Genomic DNA, 19,687 nt, shown 5'->3' on the forward strand with positions numbered 1-19,687 from the left:
TCTGGGGAGGGCCAGAAGGCGGAGCCAGGGCTGGCAGGGTGTGGAGCGTTTGCTCAGAGCTAGAGGTGCCAGCGGCAGAGACTGACTGCACGTTCGGATCACAGGGAGGGACGTGGGCTGAGTGAGTCCTGGCCGCCACGGGGTGCAGGAAGGGTCTGAGTTGAGTAACAGCACACAGCCTCCTGGTCTAGCAAGGGCTGTTCTCCCAAGAAGTAGCCAAGTTGGGGGTGTGGGTTAGGAACAAGCCTCGAGAGGCGACAGCACCGTCAGTGTTCCCTCAAGGCCTTTCTAAAAGTCTGTAAAAGCTGACGAAGGATTAGCCAGCCTCTTCCAGGGGAAACATCTTTTCCTCTTTCTAATATCTAGCTCTTTCTGTCCTTCAATGCCTCCAAACCTGGCAGCCTGTGTTTGAATTTTAATTTTCTGTTTAGTCAGTTGAGTCGATCTGTTTCATTAAAGAGATAGGAAGATGATCTAGAGGGAAGGCCAGCCTGCTCCGCTTGGGTGCACTGGATGCTTTAAATGGAAAATCATCTGTTCTCTGGAAAGAAAACAGAAATCAATGGCTAACTTCCTCTCCAAGATGGTGAATTAACACATCCACTTAATCTCTGCTCCATTCTGAGCCTCATTAAAATGACAGCAGGGTTTTGTTTTTGTTTTTTCAATAAGAACAAAGAAAATGGGGGCAACAAAATTTTGGAAACTGATAACCAGAGAATTGGCGCAGCTGATTCGAGAAAGCTGAGCCTGAAGCTGGCGGTGGCGGGGGAGCCAGCCCGCAGTGCGACTTACGTGCCTTTGGGAGTTGGGGACTAGGCGGGGATGAGAGAGGACAGCTGTTGGAAAGCTGGATTCAGAAGCGATTGGATCCCAGCTGGCGGGGACGCCCTGTGTCCTGTGCGTCCTGACGGTAGGGGAGGCTGAACGCAGCCCAGTCCTCCTCCTTCGTCTGGGCAGGAGGCCATGCTTGCTTCCCCCAGGCATTAATAGGTAATGCTTGGGAGAGAAATCTCAACAGTGGAAGTGCGTTGCTTAGAAATATGGAGGGGCTTCCCTCCTGATCCGCTGGTTAAGAATCCACCTGCTGTGCAGGGGACTGGAGTTCAATCCCTGGTCTGGGAAGACTCCATGTGCCCCAGGGCAGCTAAGCCACGACTGTGGGCGTGTGGCACGACTGTGAGTATGTGTGTGTGCCCCGGAGCCTGAGGCCACGCGCCCTGGCGCTCCAGGACACGAGAGGCCATGGCAACGAGGAGCCCACGCGCTGCCCACAGAGGGAGGGCCCCGCTCAGGCGGCTCGAGAAAAGCCCGCATCGCCACGCAGGCCCAGCGCAGCCAAAAATAAAATTTAAAGGAAGAAACGTGGACCCAAGTGCTCAAGAAGGACGCACACTCAGCTAACGGGGCTGAAAGTGGCTGCTTCTGGAGAGGGGGACAGGGGACTACTCTTCGCTCTTTAAACTGCACGTGTGTGTATGTCTCACAAGCATTGAGTCACTACTCATTTTAACTGAGTTTACTAAAGCTACGCAGGAGGAAAGCAGGGCAGCAGGGGCGGGGGCTGTGGCAGGAATCCCTGGCCACCGTGGTCCTGGAGCAGGCGTGGCCACCCCCCAGGCTTGGGGACCGGGGGCGAGGCAGGCGGTTGCCCCCAGGGAGCCCGGTGCACAGGTGGGGTCCGCGCCCGCTGGGCAAGAGCCCGGCTCCTTTTCTGGTGGGACAGTCCATTCCCTGCTGTCTGGGGAGGACTGTCAGGAATTGGGCGACGGAGCTCTAAATGAAAGAAAGCCCGGGACCCCCCACCTGTTCAGAGAGGTCCCTTACTGGCAGGGATGCAGCCACATGGAGCGGGACGGAAGGCAGCTCGGAAATAACGCAAGCTTTCTTTACCCTTCGTTTCCATCCGTTTAATGGACGTTTTCCTGGACTGGGTTCTAAACCATCCCTGCTTCCTTAAATGCGGCTCCCAAAAGTCATCTGAACTTTTGATGACTCAGGGTCACCTTGAGACGTGTCTGTTATTTGCGGTGGGTGATGCAGCCATATCCCCAAGAGCCTTAAGTTCTGGGGGGACCCTTTACCTGCACACTGGGGCTTCCCACTCTGCCTGTTAGGACCCCATTCCCAGGGGTAGCACCCCATTCCCAGGGGTAGCACCCCATTCCCGGGGGCCCTGTTGGCACCCCATTCCCATGGGTAGCATCCCATCCCCGGGGGTCCTGTTGGCACCCCATTCCCGGGGGTCCTGTTGGCACCCCATTCCCATGGGTAGCATCCCATCCCCGGGGGTCCTGTTGGCACCCCATTCCCGGGGGCCCTGTTGGCACCCCATTCCCAGGGGTAGCATCCCATTCCCAGGGGTCCTGTTGGCACCCCATTCCCATGGGTAGCATCCCATTCCCGGGGGTAGCACCCCATTCCCGGGGGCCCTGTTGGCACCCCATCCCCGGGGGTCCTGCCTCACTTCCCACTCTCTCCTCCCACCTTCGCTCCCCACTGCTCCTGCAGCCCCTGCTGCGTCGGCCCTGCCCGTCTGACTCCTGTGCTCTTCCTGATCGGCCACCTCTGGTCTGCTGGCCTCTCCCCGTGATGGGGCTTGATAGATGCATCTTACCTCGAGGCAGAGTGTGCCCGACCGCGCGGTGTCGGGTGAACAGGCAGGACGCCGGGCAGACCCCCATGAGCAGGATGGGGCTGCTTGGAGCCCTCTGTCAATTTGCAGACTCCTCGGAGCTCAGTGTGCTCGTAGGAGCCGGGGTTTCCAGAGAAGTGACCTGTCACCATCCATCACTTGCTTTGCTCACGTCCTTGTCTCACTCAACACAGCACTCGTAAAATCGTCTCTGGAGGTCATCCTGGAAACACTTCACAGGTGTTCTGTTAACGAGGTTTGATGAAGGGATCCCAGGAGCCTGTGACTTCCGTCTTGGTGCACCTCAGGCGGTTTCTCAGCCCTGGTCCACGGGAGCGGGAGGCTTGTCCCTGGGGACCCGCGTTCTGGGCGCTGCGTGCCGTGCCCCGCTGCGTGCCGTGCCCCGCGTTGGTCACTCAGCTTCTCCGGCTCCCTTTCCTCCTTCTAAGCGACAGTGGGCTTCCCTGGTGGCCCCAGGGGTTCTAAGATGCAGCGACCTCAGATCAGTGGCCGATGCAGCAGTTGAGCGCCCTGATCACGGGCGCTTAGGAAGAGAAGGAGATTGACAGGTGAGCCCCGCTGCGACACAGCTGCATGAGCGGCAGCCCGTCGGCGCGCTTCCCAGGGAGCGCGTGCCTGACTCTGACCATGCAGAGTGCGCTCTCCAAAGGCGAGGCGCGGAAGCCTTAACGCCTCTGAGGCCCTCAGCACGCTCCTCTCCTGGAGGAGCCGCCAGATGCGCCCCAGGCACTCTAATTAACCGGCAGTCAGTGACTTCCCTGGTGGCTCAGCTGGTGAGGAATCTGGGTGCAGTGCAGGAGACCTGGGTTAGATCCCTGGCTTGGGACGATCCCCTGGAGAAGGGAGAGGCTACCCACTCCAGTATTCCGGCCTGGAGGATTCCATGGACTGGATGTTCCATGGGGTCGCAAAGAGAGCGCCTTTCCCTTCACTCACAGTGAAACCACAGACGCCAAGAAGTCGTGAGGGCGCTGGGGGGACCAGAGCTCAGCCAGCAGTTGAGCTGGGAGGGCGGCCTGTCCGGGAGCAAGGCTGTTGGAGGGGGAAACCCAGGGTGACTACCCGCAGGGGCAGCCGGGCCCGGGTCAGCAGTGGCCGCGACGCAGACGGGTGTGGGAGCAGCAGGCCGGAGGAGACACCAGTCCAGAAGCTTTAACGAAACGTCCGCACACACGAAGCACCTTGATGGCTTGTACCGCGTGGGAAGAGTTCTGTACGGCAAAGGCGAGCGGAAGCACAGCCGCACCAAAAAAGAGAAAGTGAGAAAAAATGCCAGCGCTACGTTCCGGGCGGGGGTGGGGGGGTGGGGGGGGGCTGACGTCTCTGACACAGGAGGAGCTCCTAAAGCCGGAAAAAGGCCAGCAACCCCGATGTTCGTGTTCTCTGCAAAGAACAGGAGCACAGGTCACAGCCAGGGAATTCAGAAGACTCGAATGAAATGAGAGGATGTCCAGACGCACCGTAGATGCCGCAAACCTGTGGCCGGCAGACGGACGGGTGGGAACACAGCGTCTCAAGCCGGCCTTGTCAGAGCGGAAGTCAGGCGGTAGACCTGAGACCAAGCGGCAGAGTGAAGACAGCGCTCACGGGGTCCGTCAGTGATGACTGTTCTGGGATCAGTGAGGCCAAAGGCACAGGGCGTGCCGGGCAGGGCTGGGGGCGGATGGCTCCTTTCCATCCGGTGTTCAGCCCAGACCTCAGGGAAGCAGTGACCTCCGTGCAGGCTTGACTGCAGGTGGCGAACAAGTGTTTCAAGCCTCGGGAAGGGAAGGGGATGATCTCAGGCAGAGGGGCCGTGAGCCGGGGCGGGGATGGCAGGACCAGGCTGCACCAGCCAGGCTGGTGTAGGGAGGCCGGCCCTGCTCTCAGAGAGGGCGCTTCTCCTCGGTCAGGGTGGAGGTGTGGCCGCATCAGACACACGGGGGTGGGCAGGGAAATGCACATGCCGGAGGACCCCCCGGGAGGCTTTTCTCCCACCCAGCCCCCCAGACCAGCACTGCGGTTTGACCCGGGGTGGTTGGGGCGATGACGCGCACATGCTGGGTACTCTGATGGTCACGCTCCCAGAATTTATACGTGGGTCGGACACGGGGCAGCAGAAAGGGAGGAGGGTGGGCCTGCAGGGTTCTTGGCTGGGTTCTGTTTACCAAGACCCTGGGAGAGAGGGCTGGAGGGGGGCCGATCAGCGGTTTTAGGCATGTCAAATGTGACGAGCCTGGTCAACTTCCAAGTCTAAACGTTGGAGAGCAGTCCCGACTGGACACAATGAATTTGGAAACCATAAGCGCAAAGGTGGTCTTCCAAGCTGGGAGACCAAGCTCCTCGGAGAAGGGATGGTGAAGAGAGACGACACAGCCCTGGTCCTGAGCGTGTGGATGTTGGGGAGACAGGAGAGTAAGTGTGGGGCATCAGCGCTCAGTCAGACAGGGACGGGAGGGCGCTGAGCTTCCAGAGAACGAGGTGCTTCAGGGAGATGCCAGTGTGCGAGGCTCAGAGCCAGTCACATCACAGACCCCAGAGTCCCGGCACACAGGGACTATGACTGACGGGGAGGGGGGCCCCCGGGCCGCTGAGGACTCTCCCCTGGTCACGGGCGTGATCCGGTCCACACCTGTGAGAGCCACATGGCAGTAAATTTCAGAATCACCAACGCTGCACACCTTGAGCCAGCGGTTCCTAGTCAGTTTATGCCATGGCTTTGGTCCCGTATTTAAGGAGATACTTATGCATAGAGTTTTCTTTGTAACATCGAGAACAACCTCAACGTTACTACCTGAGTTGAGTAGGAGGGTTCTTGTTCGATACATTACAGCAGATCCATGTGATGAGACCTAAGCAACCACTTCAAAAAAGTCGTGTGTGAGTGTATATTTACCTGTGTGTGTGCATACACACACTCCATGTGTACACGTATGTAAGGAAGATGCTATACATACATAAAGGCAAAAAAAGCACAGGTATCAATAGTATCAATATACGGGTATGTGTGTATACACAGACATAGTTTTAAAAGGCAAGGCAGACGGTGCGTGCTATTTGCTGCTGCGGGTGGTGGTGTAGTTGCTAAGTCTTGTCCAACTATTGCAACCCCATGGACAGTAGCCCATCAGGCTCCCCCGTCCCTGGGATTCTCTGGGCAAGAACACTGGAGTGGGCTGCCATTTCCTTCTCCAATGCGTGAGAAGTGAAAAGTGAAAGTGAAGTTGCTCATTCGTGTTTCACTTTTAGTGACCCCATGGACTGCAGCCTACCAGGCTCCTCCGTCCCTGGGATTTTCCAGGCAAGAGTACTGGAGTGGGGTGCCATCGCCTTCTCTGGGTGCTGTTTGCTAAGGTGTTTCAAAGGCCTGGCTGGAGACTGGAGCCCCGAGCGCTGCTGAGGGCTCCACACTCTGGACGAGGCTGCTGGAGAGGAGGTCACAGTGGTTGCCCAGGGGAGGTGACAAGGAGGCCGGGGGTGGGGACAGCCCGTGTACCAGTCTATGCTTTTTGAATTATTGCGCCATGGGACTTTCATATGGTCAAACATAAGAGGGGAAGAAGGAAAGGGAGTGGTGGGCAGGGTGGTGTCTGGAGGGCCTCATGTGGGCCTCCAGCGCTGGTGGGGGGACTTCCCGGGGCGTCCAGACATGGAGTCCCCGGCGGGGGAGTCTCATCTTGGGGGGTCACCGCAGGGAGGGGGCCGTCTAGAGGGGCTGCCGTTTGCTCCTCCTCTGAGCCTCCGGCCTGCGTTTAGAGGGCGGTGTGGGGAGGGGCCCATGGAGGGTTAGTGATGCCTGGACCACCTCACCTGGACCGTATCACCTGGATGGTCGTGCCTGGACCGCCGCCGCCGGAGCCCTGGCTGCTGCCGTCTGCTCACCGAATCGCGAAGTCCGGCAGCTCTGCGCCTCCGTGGGGCCTGTGCGGCCTGCACCCGGGAGGCGCCCCGCTTCAGACCGCGAGGCTGGGCGCGCAGGGCGTGGGTGGCAAAGCCCGCTCCTCTGGGCAGGCTCTGCTTGTGAACCAGGCGGAAAAAGTGATCCCTCGTTTGTCCCCAGGGTACTTTGATGGTGCGCGCTGAGGCCAGATGGTGCCTTTAAACCGTGATGAAACGAGTCCCTGACAGACTTGTGTTCCATGGAATTCCACCTTCCAGGAAGTAGCTCACTGAACCTCATTTGGAAAATTTGAAACATTAAAATGATCGATACATATCTCTCTTTGTCACCGTTTGAAGTATCCCTATTTCTGGCTTCTATTTTCAACGCACACACAAAATATTTCTGCATGGGACATGTGGGTGATAAAAGAGCTTTCTAGGACAGCAAAGTACAGTTTCAGGTGAAAAAGTAATCTTTCAGTGTATACATTTGAGATCGATTTGTCCCTTGTGAGTATTTTTAAAAAATTATAGTTGCTTCTGAAAATTCTGAACCATGAGCTACATGGTATATCTTAGATTCAGATCATTTAGATGGGTATAGAAATTCCATCCAGGATGTTTGAGAGGGCATCCGCTTCATATTTGGCATGAGAAAATGCCATTTATTTTCTGCAAAGAGGAAAGGCTGCCATGTTCCTGCCTCAGCCTCCCTTTCCTTTAAAGCAAAGCCCATTCTTCATATCTTAGGGTTGTATGTATCATGTATTTTACATTTTTTATTTTTATGACTGCTTGGTTTTCATCTAGATTTATCCGTGATGGGAAGCAGGAAATTTGATAGGAGTAGAAATTTCTCTCCACTCCATTATATGCAGCTGCACTCATGTTCTCAGCTAATGTAATTATGTATCATCTTGGAAGGTTTACACTTCTTTATTAACTTTTTGAAAAGGTGATAATCTATCAGCATTGCATTTCATCTCTTGTCATTAAGCTTTAAGCCCCTCAAAAACAAAATATTTAAATTACAGTGTTTTGAAAGAATAATTGGAAAATTATGTGAAACTAGCACCTGCTTCTATAAAAAATCTGAGCTGTTTAAATTTTTGAGAGATGATGTGGAAAGAAGCAATAAATTTCTAAAATATAGTTTTTTACATGGAAATCAATCTAGTTTTGCAGGGCCATACCAATTTTTAAAATCTACCATCGTAGCTATAGTTGGAAAGGTCCACCGGGGTCCCAGGGAGTGACCTCCTGTTTATTCACGTGGCCTGTGTGCTCCATTCCCTGCAGAGCAGAGTGAACTGGATTCTTGTAGGAGCACTGCCTTTCCGTTTGCTTTCTGTCTTCTGTTCGATGCTTCCCTGGTGGCTCACGGCTAAAGAATCTGTTTGCACTGCAGGAGACAGAGGTTCGAGCCTTGATTGGGGAAGATCCCCTGGAGAAGGCAATGGCAACCCACTCCAGTACTGTTGCCTGGAGAATCCCATGGACAGAGGAGCCTGGCGGGCAGCAGTCCATGCAATCTCAAGAGTCGGACCCGACTTACCGACTAAACTGCTACCACTGCTGCTGTTTGATGATCTGTTCTCAAGTTCATTTCCACAAAGGAACATGAGCAGCTTTTCTTTTTGGTTAACATCCCTGAAGAAAAATAACCCATGGCTTTCTTCTGGGAACACAAACTTGGGGTCACGGAGTCAGAGGAACCTAGCCATAGCGTCTCTGGCACAGAACAGCTGGGGCTCAGAGACAGTCCTCTTGACAGAAGAGCTGCTGCAGCAGGCGCCGCCGGGTCTGTGCTGGGGGTGTGGCTGTTCACTGCGTTTTGAACTTTTACGCATGTTTTAGTCCATGTTCCCAAGCACATCGTTGGATTTGGGTAATATGCTCACAGCCCTCAGACTTCGTGCTTTTGAACACACTGTATATTTTGACTGTTAAATGATGTCGCACGTTGAAATTGTATCACATCATGTTTTCCAGAAGACTGTTTACATAGTTAGTATTGGTGTTCACATGGAGTGTGCCCAAACTCAGCAGAGATCTCAGTTTCTTTGACCAGAATTAGCGGTTACCTTTGTCTTGCCTGCATGGCAATGTTGAAGTAGAATCAAGGAACCTTCACCAGCCTTGTTGAACAGTTGTCCCACATGTGACCTTCTGCCTTTGAAGCAAACGTGGGCACGTAGAACATGCTTCATCTGAGGCCCTGACAGTGCCGTTCCGTTCAGATCAGACCAGGGAATGGGGCAGTGATGAAGACAGAGACGGTTACTTTGTTAAACAACCAAGCCGGGCAAGCAACTCCCCGTGGCTCTAAAACGCGCAAATTTATGATGAAGATGTGTGGGCATCGTATTTGGAAGGTCCTTGCTGGGAAATAGAACTTACTCCTGAAAGAAAACCAGCGCCTCTTCTTCCTGCCTCAGTGTTGCTGGCCTGGTTTCTGTTCTGAGACCTGCAGGCTGGTCCACGGCGGGAAGCTTGCCTGCCTCTGCTTCTCCCCGAGGCCACCAGGCTGTGAAAGCTAAGAGCGACCTTCTTTCTGCAAGAATATGAGATGGCTTTGGGGTTAAATCTGCTTAGAAACTTTGAAATACTGATTTTGCTGATGGTCGTCACCAAGAAACCTTGAATGAAATTCTGCCTACATTCAGAAGAAGGAGGCTTTTTTCACTAGGATTCACGGATAACGCACGCGCGTTTTGGCGTCGGGAGGCGCCCTGTGTCAGCCCCTCCTGCCACAGGCCAGGGAGCAGAGCTTGCGCAGAAGCTGTCTTGGTCTGCGTCTCCCCGCCGCACCAAGGGGAGCTGCGGCGTGTGGTCCTCTACCAGCTGAGGAGAGACTGGTTTGGGTGGTTTTCCTGCCTCTCTTCTTACCCTTCTTAGACCTGTAAAGACTCCACTGAGCAGCATTAGCACGAGGCTGCCTGCCTGCGAGAGCTGCATCCGGGCTCCACGCCTGTGTAGATGGCCCGCCCCTTCCCAGGGTGCAGGGCCGGTCACCCCAAAATACCAGCAGCCTAGGTGGACAAAAGGCACGCTGATAGCTGGTGAACTCGGGGCATGCAGAAACCCACATACGTACTTTGTGTCAATACAAAGGGCTGCGTGCCTGCACCTGGAGAGACTGGTGGAGTTAGTAAGAAGGCGGGGTGCAGAACTGACCTCCCTCCGCTGGCCCAAGGGCCAGCACGTAGGACTTGTTCCTGAAGAAGTAAGGGGGGCCCCGGCGTCCTGAAACCCAGCTAGCACCCCAAAGCCACAGCTGAGCGTCCTGGCTGCTCCCAGGCCCTGTCTGGGGGGACAGACACCCACAGTCGCCTTTCTTTAATCAGAGTTCAGCATGCTTGTTACTCCACCGAGGACATGGTCAGAACTCCCTTTCTGCCTTGTTATGTAACATAACTGCTGACGATTTCACCACCAGAACGAGGGCAGTCAGCTACCAGAGGTGCCGTTCACTCTCATTTTCTCTCCAGTCACTAGTGAAAACTCAGAATGGACGTCCTCAAGTTTTCAGACATTTAAACTTTTCTGGTTGATTATTTTTTTAAATATTGAAAGATTAAGCCATCTTTACATTGCCAGTTGCTTGTAATTTATTTTGTAAAGTCTCACGTTGTAATATGTACTCCTTAAAAGCCTACTAAATCTTACATACTATATTTCCTCATGCAAAAATCCTCATTTGCAGCTGCACCTACTGAGTTTATTCTGGCATTGATTTTAAAGAAGCAGAAATTATGTCTTCTCATGTCATGATTTTAATGCTACCACCCTCTTCAGTGCACTAATGCCTCTACACTCAGCCATTGTATTCCAAAGCAGAGTTGCAAAGATCTCTGCAGGAAAGGACTGCCAGATAATATAGGCACTAGTTCCCTTGCCCGGGCTTGCTTCCCGTACTTCCAGAAGTCTGAGCTTTTTACAGTGTTCAGCACGTTTAAGCAATGGGGCTTAGTGGGACTTAACACAACCGATGGTCAAATGACCTGTATATGGTGTGTGATCAGTAAGTGTTATTGCCTGCCCAATTGGTGTTAATACTTCAGACACCAAAAATTATTTTCATTATCCAAACTGATGAGCCCTTTTGTATCTTAGTATTATGAATATTGACTGCTGAAATACAGAACTACTATGAAAAGTCCACCTGTCACAGAAATCCTAGAGAATAGTTCAGCTTCACCTCTTCACATAAATATTCCTGATTGTTTCATATTGGAGTTCTCTTTTACAAAAAAAAAAAAAAGAAAAGAAACTAGAAAACATTTAAAAAATCTTGTTCAATATAAAATAATCTGGAAATAAATAATTATGTAAGCTGGGCCAGTCATTTTAAAAAACAGGATCTTGACTGTCTCGTGTGTCTGGCACCAGAGCTCGCAGGCCTTTGGGTGGAGGCTTGGTCTTGGTTTTCAGATGAAGTCTATGAGAAGGCTCTTGCCTGTTAATGTTCCATGGGGTCAGGAGTTCTCTGGTGGTCCAAAGTCCTGGACTTTGGTCTCCCACTTCGGGGGTTTCAGTCCAACCCCTTGGGTTTCAGCACCAGGACTTCACAGGCCACAGAGAAGACATGACCCCAAGACTAAAGGTGAAACAACATCGAACAGCCAAGAACACCCGAAGAGATTCACACACTTACAGACGGAAAGGAAGAGAGGAAAAAATGAGAAGCAACGGGAGTCATGAAAGAAGCAAGGAATCAAGCCAGTAATCAAACCCTTAAGGGAAAATGGATGCTAAAACTAGACTCCCAGAAATGCAGAATGGAAGACAAAACGTGGGAAACAAAATCTAAAGCATGGAAGAAATTGCCGTGTCACCAAGCAGTACTAAGCAGTAAAATTAGGAAAATGAAGTGAATTTCTTTTAAAATAAGGCGCTTTTTTTTTTTAAAGCAGGAAAGGCTATACAAATTAAAGGAGTAATAAAGAACAACATCGTAACACTATGGGGAAAAAGGGGGAGGGAATATATATAGGATATATATGAGAAGAACGTCCCTGTGACTCCCCCGCTTCCCTGCTCCGGTCAGTCTGCCTTCTCGGAAAGTCCTCCAGTATTTTCAGGAAGGTCTCTGAGTCTGCTGTGGGCACTGTGGGGTCAGCTCAAACTCAGAGCCTGCCTTGCTCCAGCTTCTACTTATTCCCAAAGTCTAGTTGCTCCTAAAGTCCACAATCTGATGCTCAGTTCAGTTCAGTTGCTCAGTCATGTCTGACTCTTTGCGACCCCAAGAACCGTGGCACGCCAGGCCTCCGTGTCCATCACCAACACCCGGAGTCCTCCCAAACCCATGTCCATCGGTGATGCCATCCAGCCATCTCATCCTCTGTCATCCCCTTCTCCTCCTACCTTCAATCTTTTCCAGCATCAGGGTCTTTTCCAGTGAGTCAACTCTTCGCATCAGGTGGCCAAAGTATTGGAGCTTCAGCTTCAACATCAGCCCTTCCAGTGAACACCCAGGACTGATCTCCTTTAGAATGGACTGGTTGGATCTCCTTGCAGTCCAAGGGACTCTCAAGAGTCTTCTCCAACACCACAGTTCAAAAGCATCAATTCTTCTATGCTCAGCTTTCTTCACAGTCCAACTCTCACATCCATACATGACCACTGGAAAAACCACAGCCTTGACTAGACAGATCTTTGTTGGCAAAGTAATGTCTCTGCTTTTTAAGATGTTGTCTAGGATGGTCATAACTTTCCTTCCAAGGAGTAAGCGTCTTTTAATTTCATGGCTGCAATCACCATCCAAAGTGATTTTGGAACCCAGAAAAATAAAGTCAGCCACTGTTTCCACCATTTCCCCATCTATTTGCCATGAAGTGATGGGACCGGATGCCATGATCTTCGTTTTCTGAATGTTGAGCTTTAAGCCAACTTTTCCCTCTCCTCTTTCACTTTTGTCAAGAGGCTCTTTGGTTCTTCTCCACTTTCCGCCGTGGGGTGGTGCCGTCTGCATATCTGAGGCTCACAGTCTGACGCTAGTTCCAGGGAATTCACCTGCTGCCCCTGTTGCATGGGCCACTTCCCCCTCTTCCCTTTGCTCACACAGCCTCCTGCTGTTTTGCTTTGGCCCTGGGCCTGCTCCTGCTTACAGGTCTCTATTCTCGGCCAAGACATGGGGGTGAAAGGAGCCGGTTGGTGGGGCTCAGTCACGCTAGGGCGTTTGGGGAGTACCTGCTGTGCCTGGAACTTGCGGGAAGTCACCAGGGGGCTGTGTGCTTTCCCAGAGGAGTTGGCCCTGTGTTGGGGGCCCCTTAGCAGGGCCAAGTCTCTTGGTCTCGCAGGTAGACGCGCCTTTTGCCTTCGAGCACCCGCCCTCGCCATTTCTCCGCCCTCTGGAGTTCCCAAGCTCCCCCGTGACGCCGCCTGTGTGGGGTTTCCCAGTGTGCAAACGTGTCCTCCTTCACGATTCCCTGCCCTGGAGCAGACCCCTGTCCTGGAAGCTCTGTCTCCCTTTCTGCCTCGGCCTTTTGCCCTTGCCCATTCCGAGGACGCCGATTGGCCTTTCGGAAAGTACGGGGTCTTCTGCCGGCGTGCCCGAGCTGTCCTGTAGGAGCTGCCCCACACGCAGAGGGTGAGCTTTTGATGTGATCTCCCCGTCTTGAAAGTCTCCTCCGAATTCTTCTTTACCGTTTACTCGGGAAAGTTCCAGAGCCTCTCTCCAGGTTTCCCGTGCAGTGCGCGTGAAGTGCTTGGTGAGTGGCCTTTTGCTTCCCTTGATCTTGTCTCTGGCCTGGACTTGGCGCGTCACAGGAGAGCAGTGAGCAGCGCAGTCATGCTGTGTAAGTCAAAGTGAGGGCCTTCAGATCCGAAGTCAACATGTGCTGCCTGTTAGCGGACTGGCAGAGTGTTTACAACAGTCCGTCTGTAAGTTGATAATGTGGAAATTCTTTTAAAGAAACACATATATTATGTAGCAGACCAAGGAATGAAATACCTACCAACGGAACAGATAGTCTTGGCTACTTTCTAAAATATAGGCTTTCCTATTTTTAACAAAATTTTCCATTTTTCAGCTCATCACTTTTTGTGCCCACTTTTAAAGAACTTCATTATTAAATATACACATATACACTTACACACAAATACACTCACACAGTCACACATACACATGCTCAGTCACATACACACACACATACACACTCTTGCACACACAAACCCACACACATCCTAACCCTAACTTTTTGCCTCCTTTTGGACTTTTATTTGGCTATATAGATATTTTAAGGAGGGGAAGATAAGGGTGAAATGTCTTATCTCACTTTTAAAATGTTTTAATTGGAGGACAGTTGCCTCACAATATCGTGTTGGTTTCTGCCGCACATCAGCGTGAATCGGCCCTAGGCGTACACAGGCCCCCGCCTCCTGAACCCCCGCCCAGGTTTTCCTGCGCACCAGGTCTGAGCTCCCAGCGTCCGCAGCGGGTTCCCGCCGGCTGTCTACTTCCGGTGTGATAACGGATGTGCTTCTTGCTGCTCTGCCCCCCCCCCCCCCGGGACCGCCCCCGCTGTGTCTGCAGGTCCGTCTCTATATCAGTCTCTGCTGCTGCCCTGCAAATAGGGTCATCAGTGCCGTTTTTCTAGATTGCATATATACGCATTAACGTGTGATACTTGTTTCTCTTTCTGACTGACTTCACTTGTATAATATAGGCTCTACGTTCGTTCCTCTCATCAGAACTGACTCGAATGTGTTCCTTTTATGGCTGAGTAATATTCCGTCGTGTGCGTGTCCCACACTTCATCCGTTCACCTGTCAGTGGACATCTAGGTTGCTTCCATGTTCTAGCTGTTGTAAATAGTGCTGCAGTGAACACTGGGGTAAATGTGTATTTTTCAGTTATGGTTTTTTCAGGGAATATGCCAAGTAGTGGGGTTGTTGGGTCGTATGGCAGTTTTATTCTTAGGTTTCTGAGAGCTCTCCATACCGTTCTCCATCGCGGCTGTACCTTAATGGACGTGTAGAATACAAGCTTTTTAGGCAGCTGTACTTTTTTTCTTAAATGTTTCCACATTTCCTCTTTATCAGCATCATTTTTTAATCATCCGCACTGTTTTTCTTCCTTGAGTCCTCAGTCCTTCCCACGGCAGCCCCTGGCTCTTGTTCTTCTGAGCTTTCTGAAGGCTGCCTCCGTGCAGTCTGGGCTGGACGCTTGTCTGAGCTCAGCCTGTTAACAGAGCGTTACTGCCCCACCCGCTCCCCTGCCCCCTCTCTTTTCCATGTTCCATCTGGACGCCCACCTTCCGAGTCTCAGTGCTGCTTCTAAGACCGAAATGCTTCCTGACTACCCGAAACATGGATATTAAAGACTGATATCCTGAAATCCAGATGATGCCGAAATATTAAAACTAAAGAACCATTGGGGTCTTATTGTCAGGGCCTCGTCTGGCCACGTTCTAGGAGGTGGATCTGAGTCATCAAGGCGTGTGCCAGGGAGTCTCTCAGACCCACCAGGGAGATGTGTGTGTGTGTGTGTGTGTGTGTGTGTGTGTGTTGCTTTAGCAGAAATCCTGGATTTTAGAACATAATTCCCACCTAGTCATGGTTACTATTTCTCTTTTATTTCAGTGTATTAAACCAAGAACATCCAGGGAAGGTCGGAAGCAGATAGGGAGGATGCGACCCTCTATGTGCCAGGCTTCCAGCAGTGGGCTGGGGGGGAGGTTAGTGACCAAGCTGGGGCATTGTCCAAAGAGAGGCCGAATGCAGAAGGGTCATTGTGGGAGTTTCTTAGACAATGTAATGACTTCTGCTAATTACTGTTCCTTTTTAAACCAATGAGCTTCTTAAGCTTTATTAGCATGACAGGAATTAGGGCCCTGGCTCCTCTTAGGAGAGAGAAAATGGAGAAGAGGCAAGACAAGATTGGCAGGTTACTATATTTCTCCTGTACGTCAGCTCTTGTTCACTGTGCAAAGACACTAAGGAATACAGTTCCTGTCAATCACTGTGTAAAGAGCTGCTTTGAAGCAATGCTGCATAGAGAGGGAGTGAGAAACTGGGGGCCCAGCTGAACAGGAAAATGTACAAAAGAGCACGGGGAATGTCTTGTGAAACGACAGCTGCTCCAACATTGGTTGTAACAGCGAAAGATTGGAGACCACGTCCATCCGTGAGGGCTGGTTCGTCTCCACAGTGTGTGTGTGGAGGGGGGGCGCTCTGTCGGTGTCAGCAAAGGGGGAGAAGGGCTTGATACGTGGGCAGTGAGCCATCCCCGCTGTGGCTGCATGAACAGCCAGAGAGCGCTGTGCACGCTGCGCTGCTCTTGTGCAAGACATGGGGGACTGTGGGTATATGGACACCTCTGCGTGGATCTTCAAGGAGAAAGAGGACAATAAAAGATAAGCTAAGAATGCAGAAAAATGTGCAGGGGGAGGGAGGGATTAGGGTAGAGGAATCCAGGAAGAAAGAAAGATTTACCTGAATGCACCTTGATACGCTGCTGGACTCAGGAATCATAAAAAAAAAAATTTATCCAAAAAAGCAAAAACATTTCACACTCCCAAATGCACAATGGGATAAAAAGGAAACAAATGAACGTAACTGTACTTTGTTACGGACATAACCATGTAAAGAAAACTACCTTGACTGACCTTAGAACACTGCTTTTATTACATTCTCAAGGAGACGTGCTCTAAGGACAAAATAAATGTAGAGTTTAATTGTATTTAGCAGTCTTACTATTAGTTATGTTGATGTGGTTAATTGAGATTGTCTGCCAAACAAATAAGTCTAAGATTTAAGGAAAAAAATAGTTGAAAACATTGTATCTGTAAATCTGAATTAGAAGTACAAGCAAGATCTTATTCTTCCCTTAAAAAAAATAGCCCTGTACCTAAGACATGTTCACTAAAGAGCCTGGGAAACAGTGGAAACCCAGCGACGGTGAGCACTCCTGGCCCCCAGATCGTGGTCTTTGAGCACCGTTCTCTGCTGTAAGAATCCAGGTCCCTGGAGAAGTGCCCGGCTCCAGGCCCGGGTGAGCAGTGTACTTGCTAACTCTAGAACGTCTTATGCCAGAAGCAAGGGACGTGTCAAGTCTAATCAGTGACCTCAGAAGGACTTAGAAACCCACCTGCAGGGTTCCCATTGGCCAGCAATGGGATAACTGACTGCAGTGAATATGTAAAAAGAAAAAAAAAAAATGAGTTTTAATGGTATTAAATCAGGAAGAGGACGTCCCACCACTCTCGCGTTCACGCTGTTTTGAATGGCGGTGAGGAATGTGCACTGATTATGTGGCTTACACAGAGTTAGGCTGCCCTGGCTTTCTCTCATCCTCTCCCCTCTGCTGCAGGCCTGGTCTCGGACCTCAGGTCGTCTCACTGCGACAGGACACAGTGCTTTGTGCTTTTTTTCATCCCTAATTGCCAACATTGAGACCTCGGTTCAGTTCAGTCGCTCAGTCGTGTCTGACTCTCTGCGACCCCATGGACCACAGCACGCCAGGCCTCCCTGTCCATCACCAACTGCCAGAGTTTACCCAAGCCCATGTCCATTGAGTCAGTGATGCCATCCAACCGTCTCATCCTCTGTCGTCCCCTTCTCCTCCTGCCCTCAATCTTTCCCAGCGTCAGGGTCTTTTCAAATGGGTCAGCTTTTCACGTCAGGTGGCCAAAGTATTGGAGCTTCAGCATCACTCCTTCCAATGAATATTCAGGACTGATTTCCTTTAGGATGGACTGCTTGGCTCTCCTTGCAGTCCAAGGGACTCTCAAGTCTTCTCCAACACCACAGTTCAGAAGCATCATTGAGACCTTGGTGGAGCTAAAATCAGCCTCCGAGATTCCAAAGCCTGGCCCTGGTCCACGGTCCCTCCCGCTCCCTCAGCCTCAGTCTCTGAACCTGGCTGAGTCTCTTCAGCGCCCCCACCTCTAGAGGAAGGACGCGGATGGTCATCTGTGCCCTGGGCAGCCTCCCAGTCCACAGGCACGCACTCAGAGATGCCGTCTGCCTCGCTGGGGCTGTGAATTGGCATCGCCTCCCCTGCGGGAACTTTGTTATTTCGTCCTCTGTGAAATCCCAGTGGAGACTGGAATCTTTCCCGCTATACCTGGAAAGATAGATATTGCCGGCCCATGGCCACAGGTTGGGTGGGGAAGTAACATCCTCTGTCGTTCTGCTTCTTTCAGCCATGGAGTTCCACGAGCATCTGCAGAGCATTGGCACCAGGGAAGGCCTGAAGGAACGCAAGCTGCAGAAGGCCGTGGAGAGCTTCACCTGGAACATCACCATCCTAAAGGTGCTTTCCGAGCCGCTCCTGGCGCTCCCGAGCCTGCAGCTCTTTCCCGCGCATTGCTTCCCACTCGTCAGTGTCCCCTTTTCTATGCTGTGCGTCACCAGCCCATCAAGGCTGCAGTTTGTCACAGAAGTCCAGTGAGGACTCTGCTCTCGGGAGAGTGTGCGGCACGGTTGCTGCACAGGCGGCTCACGGGGAGGACAGGGATCGAGCGGCTGGCACGCTGTGGGTCTGCCGGGAAGGGGAAGGGCCTTGCGTTTCACCCTTGAGACACTGCGGAGTTCATAGCTGCCAGTCGCTGCCTGGGAAACAGCACTGATTACAGGGAAACGACTGGGAATTGGAAGATTCTAGTTCCTCAAGTTTCATTCTACGCTTGAAAGTATAATCAGAGCCTTAATATTAATGTGATCCCAGGAAAAAAAATAGGAAAGAATCGTGGGGGGCGTACTCGAAAGAAGTGTGTGAAGGGAATTGCCATTTGAAAGACATTTCCCTCCAAGGGAAAAAACATCCATAACTGATTATCTGCTTCCTTCCTCCTTCCCTGCTTCCCTCCATCTCTATTTCAACATGACCACTTAAAAATTAACTGTTATTATTTTTATTATGAAAGTGATGCATTTTCATTACAGAAAATGTCAACCTAGCGTAGCCATAGGGAAGCATAGTCTCACCATCCAGGGTCTTCTGCTGTGCGCCCCCAGCCCTTTTCTCTGTGGGATATAGTATATGTTGTTTAGTTGCGCAGTCGTGTCCAACTTTTGCAGCCCCATGGACTGTAGCCCACCAGGCTCCTCTGTCCCTGGGATTTTCCAGGCAAGGAGGCTGGAGTGGGTTGCCATTCCCTCCTCCAGGGGATCTTCCCAACCCAGGGATCAAACCTGCATCTCCTGCATTGGCAGGCGGATTCTTTACCACTGAATCACCTGGGAAACCCTGCGTATCATGACACGATTTTAAAAATACTGTTCTGTGTGTGCCTTGGGGCTTCTCTGGCGGCTCAGATGGTATAGAATCTGCCTGCCATGCAGGAGATCGGGTTTCGAGCCCTGGGTCGGGAAGGTCCCCTGGAGGAAGGCATGGCAACCCACTCCAGTATTCTTGCCTGGAGAATCCCCGTGGACAGAGCAGCCTGGTGGGCTACAGTCCAGGGGGTCTCACGGAGTGGGACACGACTGAGCGGCTAAGCAGCAGCAGCAGCATGTGCCTTGGAGCGTTTCTGTGTTTTGTCTCGATGACCTTTTCTTCATCTCAGTGTTTGGGACCTTGAATAATAATAACACAGAAATATTATTTGTCTGGACCTTGGACAACTCAGCGTAAAATTACTCTCTGGTTCACCCTCCCAGCTTTCTTCTCAGTTGAATTCAAAGCTTTAAAGACGTTATCACAGCTGCCTCTTTTAATTTTCCTGTTCCCCCTTCAAGTTAAAGGATGCACCCTGCAGCAGACAAGTTTTCAGATTCAATTTAATGAGGAGTCACCCTGCCCAAGCTAGCCAACTTGCACTTTCTCATCTTGACGCCCCTGCTCATTTGTATAATTAGTCATTTTCTGAACTTCTTCAAATACTTCCCTTCCTACACATGTACTTTTTAAAATCTCTAGATCTTCTGCTTAGTATTTAGCTCTGATCACTTGTAGTTCAATAAACAGCAGATAGAGAAATCTACAGTGGAGAGGCATTTGGCTTTACAGCTTGCTGGTACACTGTAAACTTCCTGCAAACCTCAGGGGAAAATAGCGCCATAGTGTGTAGCCCCGTGATAGGAACAAAGGCTCATTTGGCTTTTTTTTAAAAAATAAGCTCCCAGGGGATCCTTACGCACATTACCGTTTGGGAAGCACTTTTGGCTGAGGACCCCTGGACATGGAAGCCTGGTGCACACAGTCGTGAAGAACAGCCGGAG

The 19,687-nt window shown here is 51.4% G+C and overlaps 1 protein-coding gene across 1 annotated transcript in view; it reads left to right on the forward strand.

The window, feature by feature from the left end:
• PLCL2 (phospholipase C like 2) overlaps positions 1-19,687 on the forward strand; it is a 218,020-nt gene that overhangs the window by 162,627 nt on the left and 35,706 nt on the right. Inside the window, exon 5 of the mRNA XM_068981490.1 lies at positions 17,668-17,777. Within this exon, the coding sequence (XP_068837591.1) occupies positions 17,668-17,777 (110 nt within the window). The remainder of the gene's footprint in view (positions 1-17,667; positions 17,778-19,687) is intronic.

Source organism: Capricornis sumatraensis, chromosome 1, assembly GCF_032405125.1.
Source record: "Capricornis sumatraensis isolate serow.1 chromosome 1, serow.2, whole genome shotgun sequence".
Taxonomy (NCBI): domain Eukaryota; kingdom Metazoa; phylum Chordata; class Mammalia; order Artiodactyla; family Bovidae; genus Capricornis; species Capricornis sumatraensis.